Here is a 13388-nt window from a genome sequence, read left to right on the forward strand (position 1 = left end):
TCCTTTTCCTAATATAAGTAATATAAGGTGCCCCAGGGTCGTAAAAGGCCTTAACTGGTAAGACAAAATCTTAAAGGGGACCCTCTTGCGTACCGGGAGCCAGTGCAGCGCTCTTAAGTGTGGAGTCGTATGTGCCCTGGGGCCAACCATAAGAATGGCTCTTGCAGCCAAATTTTGGATCATTTGCAGGCAACCTAGTAGAAAATCTGGTAGACCCAAGTATAGGACATTAGCATAGTCTAGTCTTGATATGATCTGGGCCTGGACTACCGTCTTCCTGAGGGAGACAGAGAGTAGGGGGAGGAAATTCTTGAGCATCTTTAGAAGCCCAAAGCAGGTGCCAGCCACAGTTTTGATTTGAGTCTTCATGGACATGTCTGTATCCAGCTTAAAGCAAAAGTTGTTTTACGACCGTTATTGAGGCCACGTGGGGGGACATGTCCTGAGGCCACCACTGATGCCATGCCTCGCAAGGATTGGAGCCGAAGAAAATGATCTCTGACTTTTCGAGGTTACACTTTAATTGGTTTCCTCTAAGCCACGAGAACACCTCCATCAGGCAGGTGTTAATCTCGCTCCCTCTGAACGTGGAGTCATTCTCACAGGTGAACAGACATCGTGTCATCGGTGCAGGACATGATTTTTGCACCATGTTCCTCCGCTAGAACAGCAAGGGGAGCCAAACACACATTAAAAAGGGACAGGCTCAAAATCGAGCCCTGGGGAACCCCAACTTTCATGGGGATGATGGGGGCCGAAAAAGGGAATCCATACTGTTTGCCTACGGCCGCTTAAAAAAGAGTATACCATTTAGGAACCGGGCCACCAATGCCGAATTCCCGAAGTCTATTCAGGAGTTAATCATGGGGCATGGTATCGAAGGCCGCAGAAAGGTCTAACAGCACCAGAACTGCATTGCCCTCGCTATCCAAGGTAGTTTTTATAGTTTCAGAGACTTCAAGTAGGGCCATTTCGGTACTGAAGTTTGTTCTGAACCCTGACTGACTCGGATGTTAGCTTCCACATATTCCGTAGTAACTGTGTTTCCATATTTCTCCAAGACCTTGGAAAAGAAAGGCAGCAATGAGATTGCTGTGGGCTTTTTTAGGAGCGGAAAAATTCTTGCATGTTTCCAGCTCTCAGGCATTAGCCCCTCAGATAGAGAGGTGTTTAGAACCCGATTGACCGGCGGGTTAATCCCTTCAGCGATTGACACCAGTACTTTGGCTGGACAAAGGCCTGCGAGAGAGTCGTATTTAAGAGCCTTCATTATCTCGAGGGATTTCGCCAGCGAGATAGGGGGGAACTGTAAGAGAGACGTTCCTAAATTAGGATTCATTCTGGGGGGAACATCTGGATGTTCTCCCTGTGCTGGGGGCAACACATTAAAAGAGTCTTGGATAGTTTTAATCTTATCATAAAAATAGTGAGCTAGGCAATTGGTCCAGTCACTGATAGGGGTGAAAGGACTGTCCATTGTATTAGGGGAAGTAAAGTCTTTAACGATTTTAAACAGTTCCTTACTCTTGCTACCCCCTCTGCTCAATTTTTGTCGATAGGAAATGTTTCTTTCCATCACAGGGGTTAAAATTCTTTAAGTGGCTTTGTCAGATTGGTTAAAATTCTTCCGCCGAGCTCTCTCAAGGCATTTGCATGCACTTTTACATTTGCGGAGGGCCTCCGTAAACCATGGTGCCGAGGCCCTTCTGGCTTTAGCTACCCTGGTCGTCGGTGGTGCTAGCTCCAGAGAGCGGAGCTGTAGCCAGTGCTCCAGAAACATTACGTCGCTCTCCAGTGATCCACTAGAGGGAATAGGGTGTAGCTTGAGTGCACTGTCCAGTGCCTCTGCAGTGAGCTGATTGAAAGGCCTAAAACTGTAAGGAAGGGACTTGCAGCATGATTGCGGTCTAATAAAATCCTTGGACAAAACTAGTGAGCAAGAAGAGATCCGACCATATTATGAGGAGAGGCACCTCTATTTCTATGGTGGTCGTTGAAAAGCTCTGGTCTAAAATGTGACCTTTCCCATGAGTAGGTAGGAAGACATAAGGGACCAAGTTGAAAGTACCTAATGACTCGCAGAGCCTGGAGGGCTCGGGTTCAGCAAGCTGATCCATATGGATATTAAAGTCACCAAGTACCAGGCAATGCCTATATTTGGCAGCAATGGGGGCTATAGCATGACCTATTGACTCTAATAATTTTCCAGGCGGTCCTGGTGGTCGGTAGATTACAACACCGGCAGTAGATTGGTGGGCTGACATGGTTACAAGAAAGCCAAGGCCCTTGGCACCATCCATCTCAGCAATAGGGAGTAGAGAGCAATGATACGTAATTTTTTTTATTATGTGCCTCCACCCCTTGAACAGGAGATAGAGACAAATATACAAGTATATTACTACAGCCAAAACAGAGCAGTAGTAAGTCCAGCACAACACACGGCCAACCACTAATAATGCAATACCATTCCAAAGAAAATCATAGGGGGTTTGAAATCCATAAAATGAATGTATTTCAGCTATTTCAGATAAGCTTTATTCGATTTTAGTTTAAAAATCATAAAAGCATCAACAATACATAAATAAACACCGTAACATTTCATTACAAAGTTAATAAAACAATATTAAATAGGTATAACGAATCAGCTAATCAATAAGCAAGGGTTTCATTATCGGTAAAACAACTCTAAAACAAAAAGTCATACATACATACTGGGGAAGAGCATTAGGCAAACCTCTATCAGTAATATACTTATCAAATACATCTTACCCTGTCAGTTTAGCTCAAACTTATGAGTGGCCACTTAGTGGTGGGGTCTTAAAAATAAAATGTTTGGACAAAAGTTCAAAACCGTTAAAGGCTAAAAGGTTAGTTCTATGTGACGGAATATGTGGGGAGCTCGGGTAAAAATCGTACAGATCCCAAATGCGAATAGTGCCAAGTCTTTCTTTGGGGGGGCAAAATCGTAAATAGGGGACGACATTCCTGTTTTTAAATTTAATTAGCACCAGGTCCCCAGCGATGTCTTTGGGCAACGTGCCTAACCACCCCACCCTCCTGACACTCAGGATACCACCATCTAGCTCAGGTGGCAAAGGTCTATTGTTTTGTAGCCAGAAAATGACCTTATTTAGCAGGTCCTGCTGGGATTCGTGTGTACCCTGGCTGAGGGCAGGGATCCCAGAGAGGACAGACACATATGGGGCGGCTTCGGGAGGTAAGTTGATACGTGGAATTCTTACCGGAGCGGGTCTAGCCACTATATAAGTTTTTAACGCAGGTTTTAAAATTACTTTGGGGCCTGTTGGGGTAGGTATACAGGGAGGCTGTATTTGAGTTTCACCGTTCTTACAGATACCAGACTTATGCTTTTCGGGGACGATGGGAGGGTTAGGGCAGACAGATATAGCCATTGTATTAATTGGAGGGGGATACTTTTTGATTACTTCCTCAATGCTGATCAGCCTTTCCCCCAAATCGTTGATTTTTATGACCAAGGGTGAGACGACAGCTAACAACAGTTGCTCAATATGGGCCAATAAAGTCAATTGGGGGGACAAGACAGGGTCGTCTAATTTGCCCGTGGCCTGGTCCTCCATTGATGCTTTTAGGTTAGAGGGAGATGATATTGCGCTGGTGCACAGATTTTGTGTACTTGCATAGTTCCCATTGTCAATTTCGCTGGCATGCTTCTCTCTAATGTTGAGACCCAGGGGCGAAGCGTTTACTTGATTTTGGTCTTTATTTACAGGAGGAGCTAGGTCCCGTGGTGAGCCATTAGAAATAACACAGTAAGTGCCCGCAGTAGGGGAGGTTATTGCATCAGGGACGTACTTTGTGCCACACAGGGCGTTGAGCTCTTCCCAAATGGACATGATGTCTATGATTGTAATGGGATCGCCAAAATAGTCAATAAAGTCAATAAAATTGAAACATCACAATACCTCCTCCAGTAATAGAGTCAAATGGGGTGGCCCGTCCCGTCCTCCTTGGGTCCCCTGAGGGCCACAGAGGGCCCGCCCTTTGCCCGGGCTTCGCCCGGCGTCCCGCGGATCGGAGCAGAGCGCTGCTTTAAGGCGCCTCCTGGCGCTCTCGTGCTGTCAGAGTGCAGCGCCGCCGCTGAGGCTGCCGGGAGATGTAGTCCCGGGGCGGCGGCGCTGTAGGCAGCAAAGATTGACTCCTGGCAGTGGCGGCTGCAGTGGGGGCCTCCTCGCCTCCCCCCTCCAAGTATGTAAGTCTCCCCCGCGCTCCGCCGAGCAGAGCGCTGCTTTAAGGCGCCTCCTGGCGCTGTCATGCTGTCAGAGTGCAGCGCCGCCGCTGAGGCTGCCGGGAGATGTAGTCCCGGGGCGGCGGCGCTGTAGGCAGCAAAGATTGACTCCTGGCGGTGGCGGCTGCAGTGGGGGCCTCCTCGCCTCCCCCCTCCAAGTATGTAAGTCTCCCCCACGCTCCGCCGAGCAGAGCGCTGCTTTAAGGCGCCTCCTGGCGCTCTCGTGCTGTCAGAGTGCAGCGCCGCCGCTGAGGCTGCCGGGAGATGTAGTCCCGAGACGGCGGCGCTGTAGGCAGCAAAGATTGACTCCTGGCGGTGGCGGTGGCGGCTGCGGTGGGGGCCTCCTCGCCTCCCCCCTCCAAGTATGTAAGTCTCCCCCGCGCTCCGCCGAGCAGAGCGCTGCTTTAAGGCGCCTCCTGGCGCTCTCGTGCTGTCAGAGTGCAGCGCCGCCGCTGAGGCTGCCGGGAGATGTAGTCCCGGGGCGGCGGCGCTGTAGGCAGCAAAGATTGACTCCTGGCGGTGGCGGCTGCAGTGGGGGCCTCCTCGCCTCCCCCCTCCAAGTATGTAAGTATGTATATATAAGCACCCCAAGAGTGCCCGTCATCCTTACCTACTTGGCCATTAAATAATTGTTTTGTGAGTCTACCCCTTGAGTGGAACCGCAGCTACTCGGTAGAACAAAGGTAAAAATAGCAAAAAAACAGATAGATAGATAAATAGACAGATCGTTTTTAATGTTACATTTTTTAATATAATTAAACATAAATATTATTATAAATGGTTAAGTATTTGAATCATCTTTTTAAATGTAAACATAACTAAAACTTCAATTTATAAAAAAATAAATGATTCAAGTTAATTCTATACACAACCTTTTGTCATTTTTAATGCGTAATAAATCAGTGTATGCACTTTTAAATTGATGAAATATTATTTAATTCAATATTAAGTTAATGGTGATGTAACATTTTGCATTTTGTTCTACATTTATATGTAAAATTAATTTACATTAAATTTTAGCTTTAAAAAAACCATGTTTGGGCCAATTCCCACATACAATTCTGTGGTCAGCAGGTGCAAAATGTGAGGTACAGCACTGGGTTTTACCAGGTGTCTACTTGCACCCTGTACTACTTGAATTTACTCAATCTAGCATCTCCTGTGGAGATACAAAGCTGAAAAACTCAGAAAGAATCCCTAAGTGGGAATCTTCCCAGCTATGGGTGCTCTGCCAAATAGAGATAGTGGGCATAGGCCATTTTCCCGGGAGGTTGGCAGAGTGGGGGCTGGTTTTTCAGCAGCGGCGGCTGGTATTGTTACTGGGGCCCGCTGTTGCACCGCACTGCAATATCGGCCTCCAGTAACAAAGGCAGCAGTACACACTTGCGCATCCCCAACCCTGGGGACTGGTCCACCAAATTGCCAGGGCAGCTTTGGGTTCCCAGTCAGGCCGTGTGCCAGCCTATTTAAAGGATGTAGCCAGGTGTACCACAGGTGTGTCCTGCATTAACTAAACTCTAAATAAGATCTTATTACCTTAATCTTGATTCTAATCAAATCCAGCCATGATTGAAATGTATGCAGATTTTTTCTCTGCCAGATTACCTTTTTTTTTGACAGTTTTTTTGTTTTAAATGAGAAATATATGCAGATTTTTCCTCATCAGGTTGGCTTGTGGTTACTTGAATTTTCACACATTTGTGCGAAAATAGTTATATTTTGCAACAATTTAAATCTTCATTAATTCACGAGATTTCCTGAGAATTTCGAGAAGGTCAGGAAGGTTTCCTTTCCTTTCAACTCCGCATTGCGACAGCGTGTGGAAATCACCTAGGGAGAAGAACTATTTTCAAGCTTCTGTGAGCTCTGCAGCAGAGCAGGGGGAACAGGCATTTTGACTCCGAATGATGACAGGAAGGTTACACCGATCCCTATGAGGAACTATGAGGAACTCCCCCGACTCTAAAGTGCTTTTCCCACTGAGTCAAGTGCTGTTAGGTTTTCTGTGCCAGGATGCATGAATACACACTACTTGCAGAACCCGCGCTGTTAGACAGGGGCGTTAGAGAAGATGGGGTAAAAATAGAAGCCAGCGCCTGACAGGTCTGTAACCTGTAGGATGCGTTGAATGATTGAGGCATAGAAAGAAAGGGCCCATTGGCGGTTCCTGGCAGGTGACTGAGCACCTCTGAGGGCCTGGAGGTCTGCTCCAGAGCGGTCGCGTGTCACGCACACCTGACATAGGGCAGACTGTGTCCCAGCTCCGTAAGGGCGAGTGAGAGGCACCGGCCTGTCGGGGAGTCCTCGGCTTTACTGCCACCTCTGACCCAGAGGGAGGTCAGGGCATAGAGTCTGTCTTGTCTCTGAGCAGACACGCATTGTCGCACTCCGGCTCCTACTTACCCGATGCGGAATCTTCCAAACAGCTGCTGCCGTCTGTGACGCAGCAAAGAGGTATGAGGGGTGGGTGGACCATGGGGGGTGTTGGGCAGGAGGAGAGAGAAGACGCCTTTCTGCTCCCCATCAGGCCAAGGGTTCCCTTATTCTACCAGGTGCGGAGCTTGGTCATTAAGATTGGGGTGTGTGAGCGTCAGATTAATGAGGCCCTTCCGCCACTTTTGCGTCAATTTTCCCATTTAAAAAGGACGCGAAAGTGGCACAAGGGCTTCTCAATCTACCCCACAATATTTTGTAAAATATATTTTTTAGGACTTTCAAAACAGAGAGGAGAGAGTGTTCATGCACAAATCTGTGGTGAAATCCGACAGACACCTCATTACACCCAATTGAAAGCACCTCTCCCCAATTGTTCACCAGAAAATACATTTATTAGGGGGGTGTAAGACCCCAAACACCTGCCCTGAAGCTACTCCCCTGTACTCTACCAAGACAGACTATCACTCTCTCCACCCACTTGCCCCCCCCCCCTCACTCCAAGAGATTGGACACAAGTAGCAGAAAGAGGACACATTAGATTCGGTATGTAACGTTTACAACGTAACTTTTACAACGCACTACCATTACAACGAAACTTTTACAACGCAAAAACTATTACAACGCATACATTTACAACGCATGTTTTTACAACGCAGATACTTTTACAACGCATACCATTACAACGTAAGTATTGGTAAGTATATAATTATATTTAAAATGTTATATGTTTGGTATTTTGGGTAAAGGGGTACTTTTAGGGTTCAGGGTCAGTTTTGGGGTTTTGGGTAAAAGGGTATTTTTAGGGTTCAGGGTCAGTTTTGGGTTTTTGGGTAAAGGGGTATTTTTAGGGTTCAGGGTCAGTTTTGGTTTTTTGGGTAAAGGGGTATTTTTAGGGTTCAGGGTCAGTTTTGGGTTTTTGGGGAAAGGGGTATTTTTAGGGTTCAGGGTCAGTTTTGGGTTTTTGGGTAAAGGGGTATTTTTAGGGTTCAGGGTCAGTTTTGGGTTTTTGGGTAAAGGGGTATTTTTAGGGTTCAGGGTCAGTTTTGGGTTTTTGGGTAAAAGGGTATTTCTAGGGTTCAGGGTCAGTTTTGGGTTTTTGGGTAAAAGGGTATTTTTAGGGTTCAGGGTCAGTTTTGGGTTTTTGGGTAAAGGGGTATTTTTAGGGTTCAGGGTCAGTTTTGGGTTTTTGGGTAAAAGGGTATTTTTAGGGTTCAGGGTCAGTTTTGGGTTTTTGGGTAAAGGGGTATTTTTAAGGTTCAGGGTCAGTTTTGGGTTTTTAGGTAAAGGGGTATTTTTAGGGTTCAGGGTCAGTTTTGGGTTTTTGGGTAAAGGGGTATTTTTAGGGTTCAGGGTCAGTTTTGGGTTTTTGGGTAAAGGGGTATTTTTAGGGTTCAGGGTCAGTTTTGGGTTTTTGGATAAAGGGGTATTTTTAGGGTTCAGGGTTAGTTTTGGGTTTTTGGGTAATAGGGTATTTTTAGGGTTCAGGGTCAGTTTTGGGTTTTTGGGTAAAGGGGTATTTTTAGGGTTCAGGTTCAGTTTTGGGTTTTTGGGTAAAGGGGTATTTTTAGGGTTAAGGGTCAGTTTTGGTTTTTTGGGGTACAGGGGTACAGGGTAAACATTTTTTTTAAAATAAATTAATTAAATGAAATGAAATTAAATTAAATTATATTAATTTTACTTATATTACATTAAAAAAATAATTATATACTTACCAATACTTACGTTGTAATGGTATGCGTTGTAAAAGTATATGCGTTGTAAAAAATTGCGTTGTAAATGTATGCGTTGTAATAGTTTTTGCGTTGTAAAAATTTCGTTGTAAAGGTAGGCGTTGTAAAAGTATGCGTTATAACGTCATACATCCATTAGATTCACAATGTGCAGGGAAACTAAACCCTCCTCCACCTTTCCCGACCTCCTCCAGAAGAGCTCTTTCCCGATATAACTAAGAACAGAAAGGGAATGGAGCACAATCAGGGCCGGACTGAGAACCAAAACCGGCCCTGGTAAAGTGCTCGGCCGGCCCTCTGGGGGTGCGACCAAGCTCTTTGCCGGGCCGGTTTTTGGCCGATTTTGTTACAGGGACGATTTTGCAGCTATGCTGCAAAAACGGACCTGTAACAAAAACGGCCCCCAGGGCCCAAAACCGGCCCCCACCCTTGCGGCGCACCGGGGGATTGCCCGGTGCCCGCAACGGCCAGTCCGGGCCTGAGCACAATTGGCCATCTCGCTGCTTAGAAACCGAATGTACAGAGAGAGTGGCACTATAGTTTGAATGGACACAGACATCGAGCTCCTCTGTAACCTGCTGGGCCCTCAATGCGAGTGGCCTGGAAATTCTGCTCTGGATGAAAACCGGCATAAAAGGCTTGCAGTGGGTCTGCACTTGGTGTTCAAGGCTGGGTGAGCGCAACATATTTGAGTGGCAATTTATTTATCCAAAGGGGGCACTAGGAGTCCCAGCCTCAATCGGGGGAAGGGGGTGGTGGGGAGTTTCATTTTAACCTTCGTGCCCCTGAATAAATGAAACTAATAACAGATGACGAGGAGGAACAAAGGTGTATTCCTACTATCGACTTTGGCTTATGTGTTCCCTACACGTCGCAATCGGTCAATTCGCTTCTTTAACTTTGTACCATGGCCTGAGCACCTGGAATGGGAGATACTTGTCTAACCACAAAGATCACCCACATTCACCAGAGGCTTGTACCATAGGCTGATTGGTTACATTTTATTGTATACTAGCAGCCCGCCCCAGCGTTGCCTGGGGCAGAAAGGGGGCTGGGGGCGGTACACCCCCTCCCGCCCCGACTCCCTCCCGCCCAGTCTCCTCCCACCTGTCCCTCTGTGCACACCCCCTCCCGCCCCGACTCCCTCCCACCCCGACTCCTCCCGCCTGTCCCTCTGTGCACACCCCCTCCCGCCCGACTCCCTCCCGCCCTGAGCCTTTACTTTACCTGTGCTGCCGCTCCTTCCCGCGATGTTCACTTCACCCCCGCTCCTCTTCGCCATGACGCGCCCGCGCTCCTCACTTCACCGCCGCTCCATGTCCGCCGGCCGCCGCTCCTCCTCGTCATCACGCACGCGCTACGTCGCGGCCAGAGCAGCGTCGCGGCCGGCGCTACTTTCAGGGCACTACTTTTTTTTTAAAGTTATTTTTTTAAATGTACGTTTATTTTTTATTTTTTATAGCCTATGTCCATCTGCACACCCTGACAATTTCTACAATGTATCGGGTGTGTGGATTGGCGCTGTGGTTCCCGAGTTTACCTGGCTTAAAGGTGCATGTTCTCTCTTTATAATAGTAGTATAGATGTCTATCTGGCTTAAAATGATTGGATTTAAAGCAGCATTTGATCTTGTTACAAGATCTCTCCTATGGGGCATACTTGGGTCCATGGGAGTTCCATCTTCCCTTTTTAACGTCATAGTGAGGCACCATGAGGGAAATTATGCCTCGGTCAGATGGGGCAGTAATGGTGAACTGACATAATGCATTCCTATCATGAAGAAAGTAAGACAAGGGTGTGATCTGGCCCCTAAGCTATTTTCATTATTATTTTTAGACTTGAGTATGTCACCTTCACAAACCTGGGATTTCAGCTCAGTTCATGCGCGAACTCACGTAAAGCGGCCTGGAGGCTTTCTGACATGCATGCTGTGCTCATGTGTTTTACCTATAACTGCCACTAAAGTATTAACAGCACTATGTCTCTGATTCCCAGAAAAAGAAGAAAGGAAAAAAAGGCGGAAAGAAGAAAAAGAAGGAAAAAGATCTGACTGCAGACAGGTAATTGAGAAGTTATTCATTTTGCATCCAAGCAAGAGGTCAGGGAAAAGAATTAGCTTGTGGGTATTAATAGAAAGCCTTAATAAAATGGCATGGAAATGCTTTACACGGGTATCCGCCGGGGCTATAGCCTGTTCCCGAGAGAGTGGTATAATTTCTAACTCCTGTGTGTCCTGGCACAGAAGATCAACAATATAACATCCAGCCCAACCTCACCCCTCATGGAGCAGTTTTGACCGCCAGTGGTGTCCAAGTTAGGTCCAAGAGGGCGGGCCACTCCTTGCCAGACTTTTAAGTTATCCAGGTAAGTTAAATGCAGACATGACAAATGTAAACCCAAATAATTTACATAGCGGCTATCCCAAGATTCAATTGGGGATCCTGCCCTTCTACCTCTGCTGTAGTGTTGGACACCACTGTGCTGGGCTTGGCCATTTTACTTTACATTACAATAACTCCAGATGCCTTTCTCTGTGGCTAGCGTCTGTGCAGAGCACAATATCCTCATCTAGACATAAACCATACCATACAGACAGAGAAAGATAAAATATGCTGAAAGTAGATCTTTATGAACTGAGGGTGTTACATTTTTGCCCTCGAGTTATTGTGATGTCATTGTTAAGTTTGTCTGTGCCTTGACAGGAAGGGACCAGTCACGCGACCCCTAAGAGACAGTCAAGCTTGCTTGTTATTTCGTGCAGAGGGGCGGGGCCTAGCGGTGTGATAAGTCTCTTCTTTATGGGAAAGCTAGTAACAGAAGGATGTCTTTGATGGTGAAGGAGCAGACAGGTGGAGTTGTGCATGGCTAGATTATTATTCTCAGTTCTTTGGCCCCCTCTATGATGACGCTAGAGCTCAGGGCTGGAACCCCTTTCATGTAGACAGCGCATCTGGATCCATTTATCCCCTTGGGACCACTAGGCCCCTATTGGGGGACTGTAAGATAAGCGGGACGGTAAGATAAGCCACAGTCACCGACTCTTGTCCCTGTGTTTGATCCGCAGGACCATTGATTCCCTGTACAAGGAGCTGGTGGAGGAAGGCCTGCTTGTCAGGCCTCAGGATGTGAGGCTGTCCGAATACATAGGTGAGCAGTAGTAATACATTTATTGTATGAGTAATTAAAACCTTGACAATATAGAACATTGAAAGTAAAAAATAGGATAGGTGATTTAAAGTCAGTTATAGTTATACTGATGTAAGTGTGTTAATTTAAAGTCAATTGCAATTAAGTCAAAGTGCACAGTGCGTTGGGATAAATAGATCTTTGTGAGCCATGTAACCTTCACAAGCTTGTGGTATCAAAAGAATAAAATGCATATTTCAAAATCAGCAGTCATTACATTCAAGAACATGTAATTGTTTAAAATCTGTTGCAAATAAGCCGGGTGCATGGTGCGTTTTCATAATCGGCAGTCATCGCTGCACTTAGTTGCTTTTTTTTAGCAGGTGCTGGACTGCCTTGAAGACAGGGGCGGCTCCTCTACGTGGGCGGAGAAGCGTCTCCCCACTGCTTTCTCACAGTGTGAGAAGAAGAAACTTAAAATGGTATAAATACCATTTTACGTTTCTGCTTCTCGCACTGCGAGAGAGCAGAAGAAGGGTTTGGTTGAGGGCGGGCTGGTGGGCGAGGCGGGGAGGAGTGGCTAGCCCAATGTTATGGGCGCTGACTGTTTGGTCGGCCCCAGGGTCAACCAAACCAGTCATGAGCACTCTCCCGTTTTCTCCATGCAGGTTGCATGCAACCTGCATGGAGAAAACGGCCTCCCCATAGACGCCTGTTTGGACGGCATCCTAGTCAATCACAGTGCTGCCATTGCAGCGTTGTGATTGGCTTAGGGGAGGAGAGGGAGGCTGCCTGCTTCTGCTTCCTGTGAGCAGAGAGAGAGCAGGAAACGCGACGCAGGACCAGAGGCGAAGGAACGTTTAATTTTTAATTTTTTTAAATTAAATTACCCCCCCTCCTCGCACGACCCCCTCCCCGCTTGACCCCCCGCTCTCTCAGCCGCGAGTCATGCCGGCCGCGACTGCTTGAAGTATTTGCCAATTCTTGCCAGTTCCGAAGGGACCATGGTAGTAAAAATCTAGGTCGTAGAGTCCCTGCAAATCCTTATGCCATAGGTTGAAAAGAGTGCCTTTAGTAATGTGTGCCTAGAATGCAGTAGTGACAGGCAACAGCAGAGTAAGTGCGGGAAAGTTTCAAGGTTATAGCCACACAGCCTGCACTTCAGCCGGCACTTCACAATATTGGAGAGGAGTGACCAATTTGGTTTGAAGTCTTTCTTTTGTAGTGTACATAGGTGAGTACTGGAGACTAAGCACAACTTCCTCTTCTGAGCCTTGAGTGTGTAAGTACTGTGTGAGTTGGGAAGTCTGCTTTGTTGTGCCAATGCCCGGAAATAGCAATTACATCCCTGTATTTGCACGAGCTGGCTCATTAATGCCAGATCCGTTGGCAAACCACACGAAAATACACATAAACACAAGGAAAACACCACACATAGGGTCACATAAAAGGAGACTTAAACAGAGAATTATACATACAGGCACACACAAAACACACATAGTGACAAAACCATAGAAGTAAAGATTCACCCATGTTTATCTGGAGCTCTAGAGCTCCTGCCTGGCCTGGTGAGGTCAAACCAGAGACTGGTGGTCTGTTCTCTTAGTAGCAATCTATGGGTTGTGTCACTGTTGTCTGCCTTCCGGGAGACCCCCCATCTGCCCAGCTTGATAATGAAAATTATAATGTCATGATGCTGTATGGAGCCAGCCAATCACTAAACTCAAGTGCTATATGCCCAGCCGAGCATCTTGATGAGGATCAGGGATGAGGGTCATCCTTACCAGGGACCTATCAGCATCCAAAAGCACACAAGACTCAGGTGTCAC

At 46.8% G+C, this 13388-nt stretch overlaps 1 protein-coding gene across 1 annotated transcript in view; it reads left to right on the plus strand.

The window, feature by feature from the left end:
- Positions 1 to 13388, plus strand: part of DRC11 (dynein regulatory complex subunit 11) — a 951413-nt gene that overhangs the window by 715027 nt on the left and 222998 nt on the right. Inside the window, exons 12-13 of the mRNA XM_078681371.1 lie at positions 10429 to 10493; positions 11498 to 11580. Coding sequence (XP_078537497.1) covers positions 10429 to 10493; positions 11498 to 11580 — 148 coding nt within the window. The remainder of the gene's footprint in view (positions 1 to 10428; positions 10494 to 11497; positions 11581 to 13388) is intronic.

This window comes from Lissotriton helveticus, chromosome 3_1, assembly GCF_964261635.1.
Source record: "Lissotriton helveticus chromosome 3_1, aLisHel1.1, whole genome shotgun sequence".
NCBI classification, from domain to species: Eukaryota; Metazoa; Chordata; class Amphibia; order Caudata; family Salamandridae; genus Lissotriton; species Lissotriton helveticus.